A 16442-nucleotide genomic window follows, 5' to 3' on the forward strand; every position below is an offset into this window, starting at 1 on the left:
CAAGCCTCTGTGCGGGAATCTCTCCGTTTTTCCCTCTGCGCCCCTGTTGCTGTGGGATCCGCGCTGGTAGCTGCGGCTCGTGCCCGTCTCTGAAGTTCGTTTAGGCGGCGCTCTGAATCCCCTCTCCTCGCGCACCAGGAAACAAAGAGGGAAGAAAAAGTCTCTTGCCTCTTCGGCAGCTGCAGACTTTTTCCCCGGACTCCCTCCCGGCTAGCTGTGGTGCACTAACCCCTTCAGGCTGTGTTCACGCCGCCAACCCCAGTCCTCTCCCTGCGATCCGACCGAAGCCCGAGCCTCAGCTCCCAGCCCCGCCCGCCCCGGCGGGTGAGCAGACAAGCCTCTCGGGCTGGAGAGTGCTGGTCGGCACCGCTCCTCCGTGCGGGAACCTCTCCGCTTTGCCCTCCGTACCCCTGTGGCTGCGCTCTCCTCCGTGGCTCCGAAGCTTCCCCCCTCTGCCACCTGCAGTCTCTGCCCGCGAAGGGGCTTTCTAGTGCGTGGAAATCTTTCCTCCTTCACAGCTCCCTCCCACTGGTGCAGGTGCCGTCCCTATTCTTTTGTCTCTGTTATTTCTTTTTTCTTTTGCCCTACCCAAGTACGGGGGGAGTTTCTTGCCTTTTTGGAGGTCGGACGTTTTCTGCCAGCGTTCAGTGGGTGTTCTGTAGGAGCAGTTCCACGTGTAGATGTATTTCTACTGTATCTGTGGGAAGGAAGGTGATCTCCGCGTCTTACTCTTCCGCCATCTTCTCTCCTGGCCCCCATTTCTTTATTTTTCTTTTTATTTCCAATTCTCTAGGAGGTGGGTCAAAAATGTTCTTGTTTTGATTTATGTCAAAGAGTGTTCTATGTTTTCCTCTAAGAGTTTTATAGTGTCTGGCCTTACATTTAGGTCTTTGAACCATTTTGAGTTTATTTTTGTGTATGGTGTTAGGGAGTGTTCTAATTTCCTTCTTTTATATGTAGCTGTCCAGTTTTCCCAGCACCACTTCTCTCCATTGTATATTTTTGCCTCCTTTATCAAAAATAAGATGACCGTATGTGTGTGGGTTTATCTCTGGGCTTTCTATCCTGTTCCGTTGATCTATATTTATGTTTTAGTGCCAGTACCATACTGTCTTGATTACTGTAGCTTTGTAGTATAGTCTGAAGTCCGGGAGCCTGATTCCTCCAGCTCCATTTTTCTTTCTCAAGATTGCTTTGGCTATTCGGGGTCTTTTATGTTTTTATACAAATTGTGAAATTTTTTGTTATAGTTCTGTTGAAAAATGCCATTGGTAGTTTGATAGGGATTGCATTGAATCTGTAGATTGCTTTGGGTAGTATAGTCATTTTCACAGTGTCATTTTCACAGTGTTGATTCTTCCAATCCAAGAAGCTTCTGATGTCTCCATCTGTTTGTATCATCTTTAATTTCTTTCATCAGTGTCTTATAGTTTTCTGCATACAGGTCTTTTGTCTCCTTAGGTAGGTTTATTCCTAGGTATTTTATTCTTTTTGTTGCAGTGGTAAATGGGAATGTTTCCTTAATTTCTCTTTCAGACTTTTCATCATTAGTGTATAGGAATGCAAGAGATTTCTGTGCATTAATTTTGTATCCTGCAACTTTACCAAAGTCACTGATTAGATCTAGTAGTTTTCTGGTAGCATCTTTAGGATTCTCTATGTATAGTATCATGTCATCTGCAAACAGTGACAGCTTTACTTCTTTTCCGATTTGGCTTCCTTTTATTTCTTTTTCTTCTCTGATTGCTGTGGCTAAAACTTCCAAAACTATGTTGAATAATAGTGGTGAGAGTGGACAACCTTGTCTTGTTCCTGATCTTAGTGGAAATGGTTTCAGTTTTTTGCCATTGAGAATGATGGTGGCTGTGGTTTTGTCATACATGGCCTTTATTATGTTGAGTTAAGTTCCCTCTATGCCTACTTTCTGGAGGGATTTTATCATAAATGGGTGTTGAATTTTGTCAAAAGCTTTTTCTGCGTCTATTGAAATGATATGGTTTTTATCCTTCAGTTTGTTAATATGGTGTATTACATTGACTGATTTGCATATATTGAAGAATCCTTGCATTCCTGGGATAAACCCCACTTGATCATGATGTATGATCCTTTTAATGTGCTGTTGCATTCTGTTTGCTAGTATTTTGTTGAGGATTTTTGCATCTATGTTCATCAGTGATATTGGCCTGTAGTTTTCTTTCTTTGTGACATCTTTGTCTGGTTTTGGTATCAGGGTGATGGTGGCCTCATAGAATGAGTTTGGGAGTGTGCCTCCCTCTGCTATATTTTGGAAGAGTTTGAGAAGGATAGGTGTTAGCTCTTCTCTAAATATTTGATAGAATTCACCTGTGAAGCCATGTGGTCCTGGGCTTTTGTTTGTTGGGAAATTTTTAATCACAGTCTCAATTTCAGTGCTTGTGATTGGTCTGTTTATATTTTCTACTTCTTCCTGGTTCAGTCACAGAAGGTTGTGCTTTTCTAAGAATTTGTCCATTTCTTCCAGGTTGTCCATTTTATTGGCATATAGTTGCTTGTAATCTCTCATGACCCTTTATATTTCTGCAGTGTCAGTTGTTACTTTTCCTTTTTCATTTCTAATTCTATTGATTTGAGTCTTCTCCTTTTTTTCTTGATGAGTCTGCTAATGGTTTATCAATTTTATTTATCTTCTCAAAGAACCAGCTTTTAGTTTTATTGATCTTTGCTATAGTTTCCTTCATTTCTTTTTCATTTATTTCTGATCTGATCTTTATGATTTCTTTCCTTCTGCTAACTTTGGGGTTTTTTTGTTCTTCTCTCTCTAATTGCTTTAGGTGTAAGGTTAGGTTTTTTATTTGAGGTGCTTCTTGTTTCTTGAGGTAGGATTGTATTGCTATAAACTTCCCTCTTAGAACTGCTTTTGCTGCATCCCATAGCTTTTGGGTCGTCGTGTTTTCATTGTCATTTGTTTCTAGGTATTTTTTGATTTCCTCTTTGATTTCTTCAGTGATTCTTGGTTATTAAGTAGTGTATTCTTTAGCCTCCATGTGTTTGTATATTTTACAGGTTTTTTTCCTGTAATTGATATCTAGTCTCATAGTGTTGTGGTCAGAAAAGATACTTGATACAATTTCAGTTTTCTTAAATTTACCAAGGCTTGATTTGTGACCCAAGATATGATCTATCCTGGAGAATGTTCCATGAGCATTTGAGAGGAAAGTGTATTCTGTTGTTTTTGGATGGAATGTCCTATAAATATCAATTAAGTCCATCTTGTTTAATGTATCATTTAAAGCTTGTGTTTCCTTATTTATTTTCATTTTGGATGATCTGTCCATTGGTGAAAGTGGGGTGTTAAAGTCCCCTACTATGATTGTGTTACTGTCAATTTCCCCTTTTATGACTGTTAGCATTAGCCTTATGTATTGAGGTGCTCCTGTGTTGGGTGCATAAATATTTACAATTGTTATATCTTCTTCTTGGATTGATTCCTTGATCATTATGTAGTGTTCGTCTTTGTCTCTTGTAATAGTCTTTATTTTAAAGTTTATTTTGTCTGATATGCGAATTGCTACTCCAGCTTTCTTTTGATTTCCATTTGCATGGAATATCTTTTTCCATCCCCTCACTTTCAGTGTGTATGTGCCCCTAGGTCTGAACTGGATCTCTTGTAGACAGCATTTGTATGGGTCTCGTTTTTGTATCCATTCAGCCAGTCTGTGTCTTTTGGTTGGAGCATTTAATCCATTTACATTTAAGGTAATTATCGATATGTATGTTACTATTACCATTTTCTGAATTGTTTTGGGTTTGTTATTGTAGGTCTTTTCCTTCTCTTGTGTTTCCTGCCTAGAGAAGTTCCTTTAGCATTTGTTTTAAAGCTGGTTTGGTGGTGCTGAATTCTCTTAGCTTTTGCTTGTCAGTAAATGTTTTAATTTCTCTGTCGAATCTGAATGAGATCCTTGCTGGGTAGAGTAATCTTGGTTGTAGGTTTTTCCCTTTCATCACTTTAAATATATCCTGCCACTGCCTTCTGGCTTGCAGAGTTTCTACTGAAAGATCAGCTGTTAACCTTACGGGGATTCCCTTGTATGTTATTTTGTTCCTTTTCCCTTGCTGCTTTTAATATTTTTTCTTTGTATTTAATTTTTGAGAGTTTGATTAATATGTGTCTTGGTGTGTTTCTCGTTGGATTTATCCTGTATGGGACTCTCTGTGCTTCCTGGACTTGATTAACTATTTCCTTTCCCATAGTAGGGAAGTTTTCAACTATAATCTCTTCAAATATTTTCTCAGTCCCTTTCTTTTTCTCTTCTTCTTCTGGGACCCGTATAATTAAAATGTTGTTGTGTTTAATATTGTCCCAGAGGTCTCTGAGACTGTCCTCAGTTCTTTTCATTCTTTTTTCTTTACTCTGCTCTGCAGTAGTTATTTCCACTATTTTATCTCCCAGGTCACTTATCCGTTCTTCTGCCTCAGTTATTCTGCTGTTGATTCCTTCTAGAGAATTTTAAATTTCATTTATTGGTTTGTTCATCATTGTTTGCTCTTTAGTTCTTCTAGGTCCTTGTTAAACGTTTCTTGTATTTTCTCCATTTTATTTCCAAGATTTTGGTCATCTTTACTATCATTACTCTGAATTCTTTTTTGGGTAGACTGCCTTTTTCCTCTTCATTTGTTTGGTCTGGTGGGTTTTTACCTTGCTCCTTCATCTGCTGTGTATTTCTTTGTCTTCTCATTTTGCTTAACTTACTGTGTTTGGGGTCTCCTTTTCACAGGCTGCAGGTTTGTTGATCCTGTTGTTTTTGGTGTCTGCCCCCCAGTGGCTAAGGTTGGTTCAGTGGGTTGTGTAGGCTTCCTTGTGGAGGGGACTAGTGCCTCTGTTCTGGTGGATGAGGCTGGATCTTGTCTTTCTGGTGGGCAAGACCATGTCTAATGGTATGTTTTGGGGGTGTCTGTGACCTTATGATTTTAGGCAGCCTCTCTCCTAATGGGTAGGGTTGTATTCCTGTCTTGCTAGTTGTTTAGCATAGGGTGTCCAGCACTGTAGTTTGCTGGTCGTTGAATGGATCTGGGTCTTAGCGTTGAGATGGAGATTTCTGGGAGAGCTTTTGCTGTTTGATATTATGTGGAGCCGGGAGGTCTCTGGTGGACCCATGTCCTGAACTCAGCTCTCCCACCTCAGAGGCACAGGCCTGACACCCAGCTGGAGCACCAAGACACTGTCAGCCACACGGCTCAGAAGAAAAGAGAAAAAAAAGAAAGAAAGAAAAAATAAAGTTATTAAAATAAAAAATAATTATTAAAAATTAAAAAATTTAGAAGTATTAAAAAAAGAAGAAAAAGAAGAGAGCAACCAAACCAAAAAACAAATCCACCAATGATAACAAGCACTAAAAACTATACTGAAAAAGAAAAAAAAAACCTGACAGAACCCTAGGACAAATGGTAAAAGCAAAGCTCTTCAGACAAAATCATACAAAGAGGTATACACACTCACAAAAAAAGAAAGAGGAAAAATATATATATAACTATATATAGGGAAAAGAGGAAGAGAGCAACCAAAAATCAATAAACAAATCTACCAATGATAATAAACTCTAATTACTAAACTAAGATAAACATAAAACCAGAAACAAGTTAGACATTTGCAGAAAGCAAAACTCAAGTCTACAGTTGCTACCGAGTCCACTGCCTCAATTTTGGGGTGATTCGTTCTTTTCAGGTATTCCACAGATGCAGGTACATCAAGTTGATTGTGGAGATTTAATCCACTGCTCCTGAGGTTGCTGGGAGAGATTTCCCTTTCTCTTCTTTGTTTCCACAGCTCCTGGGGTTCAGCTTTGGATTTGGCCTTGCCTCTGCGTGTAGGTTGCCTGAGAGCATCTGTTCCCCACCCAGACAGGACGGGGTTAAAGGAGCAGCTGATTAGGGGGCTCTGGCTCACTCAGGCTGGGGGGAGGAAGGGTTACAGAATGGGGGGGCGAGCCTGTGGCAGCAGAGGCCAGCGTGACGTTGCACCAGCCTGAGGCGCGCCCTGTGTTCTCCCGGGGAAGTTGTCCCTGGATCACAGGACCCTGGCAGTGGCAGGCTGCACAGGCTCCCAGGAGCGGAGGTGTGGATAGTGACCTGTGCTTGCACACAGGCTTCTTGGTGGTGGCAGCAGCAGCCTTAGCGTTTCCTGCCCGTCTCTGGGGTCCGCGCTGATAGCCGCGGCTCTTGCCCATTTCTGGAGCTCGTTTAGGCGGTGCTCTTAATCCTCTCTCCTCGGGCACCCCGAAACAATAGTCTCTTGCCTCTTAGGCAGGTCCAGACTTTTTCCCAGTCTCCCTCCCGGCTAGCTGTGGCGCACTAGCCCCCTTCAGGCTGCATTCACGCAACCACCCCCAGTCCTCTCCCTGCAATCTGACCTCCGAAGCCTGAGACTCAGCTTCCAGCCCCCGCCCGCCCCGGCGGGTGAGCAGACAAGCCTCTTGGGCTGGTGAGTGCTGCTCGGCGCCGATCCTCTGTGCGGGAATCTCTCTGCTTTGCCCTCTGCACCCCTGTTGCTGTGCTCTCCTCTGTGGCTCCAAAGCTTCCCCCCTCTGCCACCCGCAGTCTCCACCAGTGAAGGGGCTTCCTAGTGTGTGTGTGGAAACTTTTCCTCCTTCACAGCTCCTTCCCAGAGGTGCAGGTCCTGTCCCTATTCTTTCGTCTCTGTTTTTTCTTTTTTCTTTTGCCCTACCCAGGTACGTGGGGTTTCTTGCCTTTTGGGAGGTCTGAGGCCTTCTGCCAGCATTCAGTAGGTGTTCTATAGGAGCTGTTCCACATGTAGCTGTATTTCTGTTGTATTTGTGGGGAGGAAGGTGATCTCCACATCTTACTCCTCCACCATCTTGAAGGTCCCCTGATGTTACCAGTTTCGTCTTTTAACTTCCCTATTAGTTTACCTGTTGGTGATTTCCTACCTTTACTGTATGTTAGCCTTTACTGATGAGCCTTTCCATTTCATAATTTTCTTGTTTCTAGATGTGGCCTTCTTTATCCACCTAAAGAAGTTCCTTTAGAATTTGTTGTAAAGGTGGTTTGGTGGTGCTGAACTCTTTTAGCTTTTGCTTATCTGTAAAGCTTCTGATGTCTCTGTCAAATCTGAATGAGAGTCTTGCTGGGTAGAGTATTCTTGTTGTAGGTGTTTTCCTTTCATCATTTTATATATGTCCTGCCACTCCCTTCTGGCCTGCAGAGTTTCTGCTGAAAAAGCAGCTGATAACTTTATTGGAATTCCCTTGTATGTTATTTTTTGCTTTTAATATTTTCTCTTTGTCTTTAATTTTTGTCATTTTGATTACTGTGTGCCTGTGTGTGTTCCTCTTTGGGTTAATCCTGTATGGCAGGGGTCCCCAACCCCCAGGCTGTGGACCAGTATCAGTCTGCGGCCTGTTAGGAACTGGGCCACACAGCAGGAGGTGAGCGGCGGGCCAGAGAGCAAAGCTTCATCTGTCGCTCCCCATCTCTCCCCATCACTCGTGTTACTGCCTGACCATCCCCCACCCCCCCCACCTCCATACATGGAAAAATTGTCTTCCACGAAACTGGTCCCTGGTGCCAAAAAGGTTGGGAACTGCTGCTGTATGGGACTCTCTGCACCTCCTGGACTTGGGTGACTGTTTCCTTTCCCAGGCTAGGGAAGTTTTCAGCTATTATCTCTTCAAATATTTTCTCAGGCCTTTTCTTTCTCCTTCTGGGACCCCTCTAATGTGAATATTAGTGCACTTGATGTCATCCCAGAGGTCTCTTAAACTGTCCTCATTTTTTTTTCATTCTTTTTTCTTTGTTCTGTAACACTGATTTCCACTACTCTTTCAGCTCACTGATCCATTCTTCTGCCTCATTTATTCTACTGTTGATTCCTTCTAGCACTCCATTTCAGTTATTATATTCTTCAAGTCTGGTTTTTCTTTATATTTTCTAACTCCTTTAAAAACTTCTAACTTCTTGCTCTGTGCATCCATTCTTCTCCTGAGTTCTTGGATCATCTTTATGATCATTACTCTGAACTCTTTCTCAGGTAAATCACCTGTGTCCACATTACTTAGTTCTTCTGTTGTTTTATGTTGTTCCTTTGTCTGAAACATATTCCTCTGCTACCCTCATTTTGTTTAAATCTCTATTTGTATTTTATGTATGTGGTGGGTTAGTTACGTTTCTTGACCTTGGAGAAGTGGCCTTCTGTAGGGGATGTCCTATGTGTCCCCTCTTGTTACCCAAGGGCCAGGGGCCAGCTGGTCCCAGGGTAGGGTCTGGCCTGTGTTTGCGGACTCCATTCCGTAGGCTTCAGGATTGTAATTTCCTCGCTTCTGGTGTCTGTCCCCTGGTGGGTGAGGCTGTTCTAGAGGCTTGTGCAGGCTTCCTGGTGTGAGGGGCTGGTGCCTGCCCACTGGTGGGTGGAGCTGCATCCTGGCCCTCTTGTGGGCAGGGCTGCGTCTAGGGGCATGTCTAGAAGTGGCTGTGGTCTCAGGAAGTCTTTAGGCAGCCTTTCTACTGATGGGTGGGGCTGTGTTCCTGCCCAGTTAGTTGTTTGGCGTGAGGTGTCCCAGCACTGGAGCCTACAGGCTGTCGGGTGGGTCCAGGTCTTGGTGCTAATGACCCAAGCAAGATATCATCCTACAGGAGAGCGCGTGCACATGAATACTCCCCAGTATGTCCGCCACCAGCTTTTATGTCCCCAGAGAGAGCCACAGCCACCCCTTTCCTCCCCTGGAGACCCTCCAAGACCAGCAGGTATGTCTGTCCCAGGCTCTGTGAAGTTACTGCTTTTGCTTTTTGTCCCATTGAGTGTGAGATTTTTGTACACCTTTAACAGTGAAATCTGTTTCCCCCAGTCCTGTGGAGCTCCTGAAATTAAGCCCCACTGGTCTTCAAAGCCAAATGCTCTTGGGGCTCCCCTTCCTAGTACCAGACCCCCAGGCTGGGGAGCTGACATGAAGCTCAGAACTCTCACTCCTGTGGGGGAGCCTCTGCACTATAATTATTCTCCAGTTTGTGGGTCACCCACCCGGGGGGTATGGGATTTGATTATATCACCAGTGCTGTCTTATTGTGGTTTCTCCGTAATGTCTTTAGTTGTAGAAGTTTTTTGGTTTTTTTTTTTTGGTAGGTTCCAGTCTTTTTTACTGATGGTTGTTTAGCAGTCAGTTGTGATTTTGGTGTGTTTGTGAGAGGAGATGAACACAAGGTCCTTCTACTCTGCCATCTTGGTCTAATCCCACTATTGTCTTTTTAGTCTCTATTTCATTTATTCTGCTCCAATCTTTGTTATTTCCTTCCTTCTACTAACTTTGGGCTTCATTTTTTTCTTTTTCTAGTTCCTTGAGGTGTCAAATTAGGTTTATTCATGGTCTTTCTTGTTTCATCATGTAGGCATTTATCACTATGAACTTCCCTCTTACAACAGATTCTATTGCATGCCATAAGTTATGGTATATATTATTTCTTTTTTAATATTTATTTATTTATTTATTTATTTATTTATTTAGGCTATGCCAGGTCTTAGTTGCAGCACTCAGGATCTTCGTTGTGGCATGCGGGATCTTTAGTTGAGGCATGTGGGCTTCTTAGTTGTGGCATGCAAACTCTTAGTTGCAGCATGGATGCGGGATCAAGTTCCCCGACCAGGGATTGAACTCAGGTCCCCTGCGCTGGGAGTGCGGAGCCTTACCCACTGGACCACCAGGAAAGTCCTTGGTATGTATTATTCCTTGACTTCTCTTTTGACTCCTTGGTTGTTCAGGAGCATGTTTATTCTCCATATATGTGTGAATTTTCCAGTTTTCTTCTGTAATTGATTTCTACTTTTATACCATTGTAGTCAGAAAAGCTGCTTGACAAGATTTCAGTCTTCTAATTTATTAACACTTGTTTTGTGACCAAACATATTACCTGTCCTGGAGAATGTTTCCTGTACATTTGAGAGGAATCTATGTTCTGTTGCATTCAGACGGAATGTTCTGTAAATGTTAAACTACATGTTAGACCAGATAGACTTAAGCCCAATGTTTCCTTATTTTTCTGTCTGTATGATCTCTTCATTGTGGATGGGGGAGTACTGAAATCCCCTAATATTACTGTATTGCTCTCTATTTCTCCCATCTGTTAATATTTGCTTTAAATATTTAGATGTTCCTATGTCAGGTGCATAAATATTTACAAATGTTATATCCTCTTGATGAATTGATCCTTTATCATTATATAATGACATTTGTTTGTTAAGGTATAAATACAGCTACTCCAGCTTGCTTTTGTTTTCCATTGTGTGGAATATCTTTTTCCATACCTTTACTTTTAGTCTCTATGTGTCCTTAAAGCTGAAGTGAGTCTCTTATATTTTATATTTTATTTATTTTTTTCCCCATGCTGCTTGGCTTGCTTGATCTTCGTTCCCCAACCAGGGATCAAACCCAGGCCCTGGCAGTGAAAATGCTGAGTCCTAACCACTGGACCATCAGGGAATTCCCCTGAAGTGAATCTCTTTTAGGCAGCATATAGATGGGTCATTTTTTATATCCATTCAGCCAGTCTGTCTTTTAATTGGAAACTTTAGTCCTTTTACATTTAATGTAATTACTTGTAGGTATGTACTTATTGCCATTTTGTTAATTTCTTTCTGGTTGTCTTGTAATCCCTCTGTTCCTTTCTTCTCTTGCTCTCTTTACTGTCTGATGATTTTCTGTGGTGGTATGGTTAGTCTTTTCTCTTTATATTTTGTGTATCTACTATAGGTTTTTGCTTTGTAGTTAGCAAAGCAAAACTACTCACTTTATATAAATGAGATTTATATAAAACAACTTACAACAGTCTATTTTAAGTTGATAACTTATTTTCCAATGCTTTTGATGTCACAGTATACATCTTTTATGTATCCATTAACAAATTATATATAGTTATTTTTACTACTTTTCTCTTTTAACCTTCCTACTGGCTTAATAAGTAAGTGATTAACCACCCCACTGCCTTTATGAAATTAGATTATTCTGAATTTTACTGTATACTTACCTTTACCAGTGAGATTCATAATTTCATATGTTTTCTTATTACTATTTATCACCTTTTCTTTTCAGCTTGAATAACACCCTCTTAATGTTTCTTGTAAGGCTGGTCCAGTGGTGATGAACTTCTTTTGCTTTTGCTTGTCTAGAAAACTCTTTATCTCTCCTTCAGTTCTGAAGGACAGTTTTCCTGGGTAGAGTATTGTTAGTTGGCAGTTTTTTTCTTTCAGCTCTTTATATCTATATATCACGCCACACCCTCTGGGCTGTGAAATTTCTGCTGAAAAATCTGTTCATAGTCCTGTAGGATTCCCTTGTACATAACAAATTGTTTTTTTCTTGTTGCTTTTAAGATTCTCTCCTTGTCTTTAACTTTTGACACTTGAATTACAATGTATCTTCCTTTGGGTTCATCTTATTTAATAGTCTCTGGGCTTCCTGGATCTGGATCTAGGTTAGGGAAGTTTTCAGCCATTATTTCTTCAAATGAGTTTTCTGCCCCTTTCTTCCTCTTTTGGGATCCCTTTGCTTGATGTTGTTTCATAAACTACCTTCATTCACCCTTCTTCATTCTTTTTTCTTTTTGCTGTTCTGATTGGGTGAGTTCCACTGCCCTGGCTTTGAGTTCAGTGATCCTTTTTTCTGCTTCATCTAGTCTTCTGAACACCTCTATTGTATATTTTTCAGATTATTCTTCAGCTCTGTCACTTTTATTTGGTACTTTCTTATATTTTCAGTCTCTGTTGAAATTCTCATTCATGGATTGCTCTCCTGAGATCAGTGAGCATCTTTATCACCATCTTTTGAGCTCTTTATCAGGCAGATAACTTATCTCCATTTCATTAAGGCCTTTGTCTGGGGTTTTATCTTGTTCTTTCCTTTGGAACATATTCCTCTGTTTCTTCATTTTCCTTGCCTCTCTGTGTTGGTTTGTATACGTTAGATAAAACAACTGCCTCTCCCAGTCTTGAAGGAGTGGCTTTGTGTGGGAGATGTATCTTATTGTTCAACTCTGCCCTAGCTCTTGGTTGTCTCTCAAACCTTCGTGATTGTCCAAGAAGCCTACTTTATTCTTAACCAGTAGTTGAGTGTGTTCCGACCTGCCAGGGGGAGGATTTCAGTCAGCACTTAGATTCAGGCTGATTGGAAGCCAGACCCCCAGGCAGCAGCTTTTATAGCTTTCAAATACATCTCTTTCAGGAGAAGACTGGGAGATGGGCATTTCTGTCTGCTCCCTCTGCTTTTGAACCTTATGATGATAGCCAGTTAAGAACTATTTCTTTGTTTGATACCATCCTGATGAACCCATGAAGACAAGGCCCATTGGCCACAAGAGCCACAGTATCAAAGGATGTGTTCTCTGGGTGGCGGACACAAAGGCTAGGGTGTCAGGTATATACATAAGCCCCTTTCTTGGAGACACCACGACCTGGAGTGGGCAGAGGGAAAGCATGATGGTGGCACCTGCTGGCCATAGTCTTTGGAGAGCATTTCAGTTGGCCTTTAGTTGTGTGTTCAGTTAGAAGTCTGCTCCTCAGGCCAAAGCTTTAAGATAAACAAATTGGGTGCTTTTCAGCTGGCTGCCTCTGCACTGGGCTGTTGTGGGTAGCCAGGTGAGTCTGTGTGAGCCCTTTAGGAACTGTTTCTCAGCTCACTCATAGCCTCTGGATCTCATGTACGCAAGCCCTGGTGTCTTTCAAACTTGGATATTTCAGGGCTCACCTCTCAGGTGCAGGTCTTGAAAGTTAGGGTGCCTGATGTGGGGTTGAACCCCTTTGCTCATCAGGGATAAGCTCAGAGTTGTCAGTTCCCTCTTGATTGCAGGTTGTTGCATTAGGTTTATGATGAGATTGTCTCAGCTTTTCCTACCTCCTACGATGTGGGTTTTTTCTCTGTTGCCTCATACGTAGAAGTCAGCTAGTTTTGGGGTTTCTTTCAGGGGAAGAAGTTCTGTACGTAGCTGTAGATTTGGTGTGTCCATGGCAGGAGGTGAGCTCAGGATCCTCTTAGGTCACCGTCTTGAACTGGGACCCTATCTCTCATTTTTTTGATGAGAATCATCCTAACAGGTGTGAGTGATATCTCATTATGATTTTGATTTCTGTTTTCCTGATGATTAGTGATACGTAGCACCTTTTCATATATCTGTTGGCCATTTGTATATCTTCTTTGGAGAAATACTTGTTGAGGTCCTTTGCCTGAGAGGGGCTGGAGGCAGCTCACAGACCACTGTAGGGTCCACAGCCAGGACTGATGTCTGTCGACATCAATACATGGGTGGGCAAGGCTCCTCCTGGGTCCCTTGGTAGACCCCACAGTTCTCTCAAAGTCACTTTTGTTCATGGATAAATGCCAACTTTTTGTTGGTGGACAGGGGAGTGAGGGATATTTTATATGGCCATGATGCTAATGTCATTCCTCAACCTTCTTATTACAGTGCTAGTTGTAATATATATACACACACACACACATGTAATTTGCTCACGTGGGAGTATATCTATCAGATGAAGTCCCAGAATGACTAGATCAAAGGGTATATGCAGTTTTCATTTTGATACAGTCAAATTTCTCTTTATCAAAGTTTACACTCTACCCCACAGTATATGAGGAATGCCTATTTCCCCAAATCCTGACTCTGATTTTACCAAAGAGTAAAATCAAAATTTGATTTTGTGAAAAGAAAAAATTCATTGTGGATCTACTTTGCAATTATTAAGAGTAGGCCTAAGCTTTTCCTCCATTTAAGAGAGATTTACATTCCCCTGCGTGTGGACTATCCATATTCCCTGTGCATTTTTCTATTTGGGGTTTTGGTCATTTGCTTATTGGGTCACTGGAGCTCTGTCCTTTTGGATAGGGGTGACAAATAGTTAGAATATCTTTTTTTTTCTGTTAGAAACCAAGGTGGCTTAGGTAAGAAACAAAAAACTCAATTTTTCAAAAGAGACAGTCACTTCCAGCCCATCTGGTGAGGACTAGAAAGGGTTCCAGAATCCGTGTATTTGCACCTCAGTGCAGGCAAAGCCCTTTCGTGGAAATATGCTAAAGGCCCTCTGTGGATCCAGTTTCCCTTCCAGCTGGGTGATCCTCAAGCTTTGGCTTTACTGGAAAATGATTTGGACCCAGATTACAACTTAATAGGCAATATCGCTAAATGAAAGCAGAAAGTGAAGAGTGACCTGCCCCAACAGGGAATCAACAGTATACAAACTGATAAGCATGTAGGAAGATAAAACATGGAGTATCTTTTTTTTTATTTAATTGGTATTTTATATAGGAGTATAGTTGATTTACAATGTTTTGTTAGTTTCAGGTATCCATCCAGCATAGTGGTTCAGTTATACATATATCCATTCTTTTTCAGATTCTTTTCCCATATAGGTTATTACAGAATACTGAGTAGAGTTCCCTATGCTATAGAGAAGGTCCTTGTTGATTATTTTATACATAGTAGTGTGTATATGTTAATCCCAAACTCCTAATTTATCCCTAACCCCCCCCACCTTTCCCCTTTGGTAACCATAAGTTTGTTTTCAAAGTTCCTGAGTCTGTTTCTGTTTTGTAAATAAGTTCATTTGTATCATTTGTTTAGATTCCACTTATAGTGATATCATGTGATACTTGTTTTTCTCTGACTTACTTCACTTAGGATGATAATCTGTAGGTCCACCCATGTTGCTGCAAATGGGCATTATTTCATACTTTTTATGGCTGAGTAATATTCTATTGTATACATGTACCACATCTTCTTTATCCATTCCTCTGTCAATGGACATCTAGGTTCTTGGCTATTGTAAATAGTGCTGCCAGGAACATTGGGGTGCATGTATCTTTTCGAATTATGATCCTCTCCAGATAGATGCCCAGAAGTGGGGTTGCTGGATCATATGGTAGTTCTGGTTTTTTAAGGAACCTCCATACTGTTCTCCATAGTGGGTGTACCAATTTACATTCCCATGAACAGTGTAGGGGGGTTCCCTTTCTCCACATCCTCACCAGCATTTACTGTTTGTAGACTTTTTTGATGATAGCCATTCTGAGTGGTGATACCTCACTGTAGTTTTGATTTTCATTTCTCTAATAATCAGTGATATTGAGCATCTTTTCATGTGCTTTTTGGCCATCTGTATGTCTTCTTTGGAGAAATGTCTATTTAGATCTTTTGCCCATTTTTGATTGGGCTGTTTGTTTTTTTTGATATTGAGCTGCATGAGCTGTTTGTATATTTTGGAGATTAATCCCTTGTTGGTCACTTAGTTTGCAAATATATTCTCCCATTCTGTGGGTTGTCTTTTCGTCTTGTTTATGGTTTCCTTTGCTGTGCAAAAGGTTTTAAGTTTAATTAGGTCCCATTTTTTTACTTTCGTTTTTATTTTCATTACTCTAGGAGGTGGATGCAAAAAGATACTGCTGCAATTTATGTCACAGAGTGTTCTGCCTATGTTTTCCTCCAGTATCCAGTAAGTATCCAGTCTTACATTTAAGTCTTTAATCGATTTTGAGTTTATTTTTGTATGTGGTGTTAGAGAATGTTCTAATTTCATTCTTTTACATGTAGTTGTCCAGTTTTCCCAGCACCACTTATTGAAGAGACTTTTCTCCAGAACACTCCCAAACTCATTCTGTGAGGCCACTATCATCACCCTGATACCAAAACTAGACAAAGATACCACAAAAAAAATATTATAGACCAATATCACTGATGAACATAGATGCAAAAATCTCCAGCACAATAATAGCAAACCAAATCCAACAATACATTAAAAGGATCATATACCGTGATCAAGTGGGATTTATCCCAGAGATGCAAGGATTTTTCAATATCTGCAAATCAATCAGTGTGATACACCACATTAACAAATTGAAGAATAAAAATATGATCATCTCAATAGATGGAGAAAAAGCTTTTGATAAAATTCAACACTAATTTATGATAAAAACTATCCAGAAAGTGGGCTTAGAGGGAACTTACCTCAACATAATAAAGGCCATATATGATAAACCCACAGTGAACATCATTCTCAATGGTGAAAAATTGAAAGCATTTCTTTTAAGATCAGGAACAAGACAAGGATATCCACTCTCACCACTATTATTCAACATAGTCTTGGAAGTCCTAATCTAGACAATCGGAGAAGAAAAAGAAATAAAAGGAATCCAAATTGGAAAAGAAGTAAAATTGTCACTGTTTGCAGATGACATGATACTATACACAGAAAATCCTAAAGATGCTACCAGAAAACTACTCGAGCTCATCAATAATTCAGTAAAGTTGCAGGATACAAAATTAATACACATAAATCTCTTGCATTCCTGTACACTAACAAATAACAGAAGATCAGAAAGAGAAATTAAGGAAACAATCCCATTTCCCACCCCATCAGAAAGAATACAATACCTAGGAATAAACCTACCTAAGGAGGCAAAAGACCTATACTCAGA

General features: G+C 40.9%; 1 protein-coding gene across 1 annotated transcript in view; it reads left to right on the top strand.

The window, feature by feature from the left end:
• The window catches only part of LOC309655637 (coiled-coil domain-containing protein 3-like), a gene marked incomplete at its 5' end in the record, with an annotated part of 71712 nt that overhangs the window by 46960 nt on the left and 8310 nt on the right, over positions 1 to 16442 (top strand). Inside the window, one exon of the mRNA XM_082450966.1 lies at positions 15388 to 15460. Within this exon, the coding sequence (XP_082307092.1) occupies positions 15388 to 15460 (73 nt within the window). The remainder of the gene's footprint in view (positions 1 to 15387; positions 15461 to 16442) is intronic.

Source organism: Balaenoptera physalus, assembly GCF_965194825.1.
Source record: "Balaenoptera physalus genome assembly, chromosome: 2".
Lineage (NCBI taxonomy): Eukaryota > Metazoa > Chordata > Mammalia > Artiodactyla > Balaenopteridae > Balaenoptera > Balaenoptera physalus.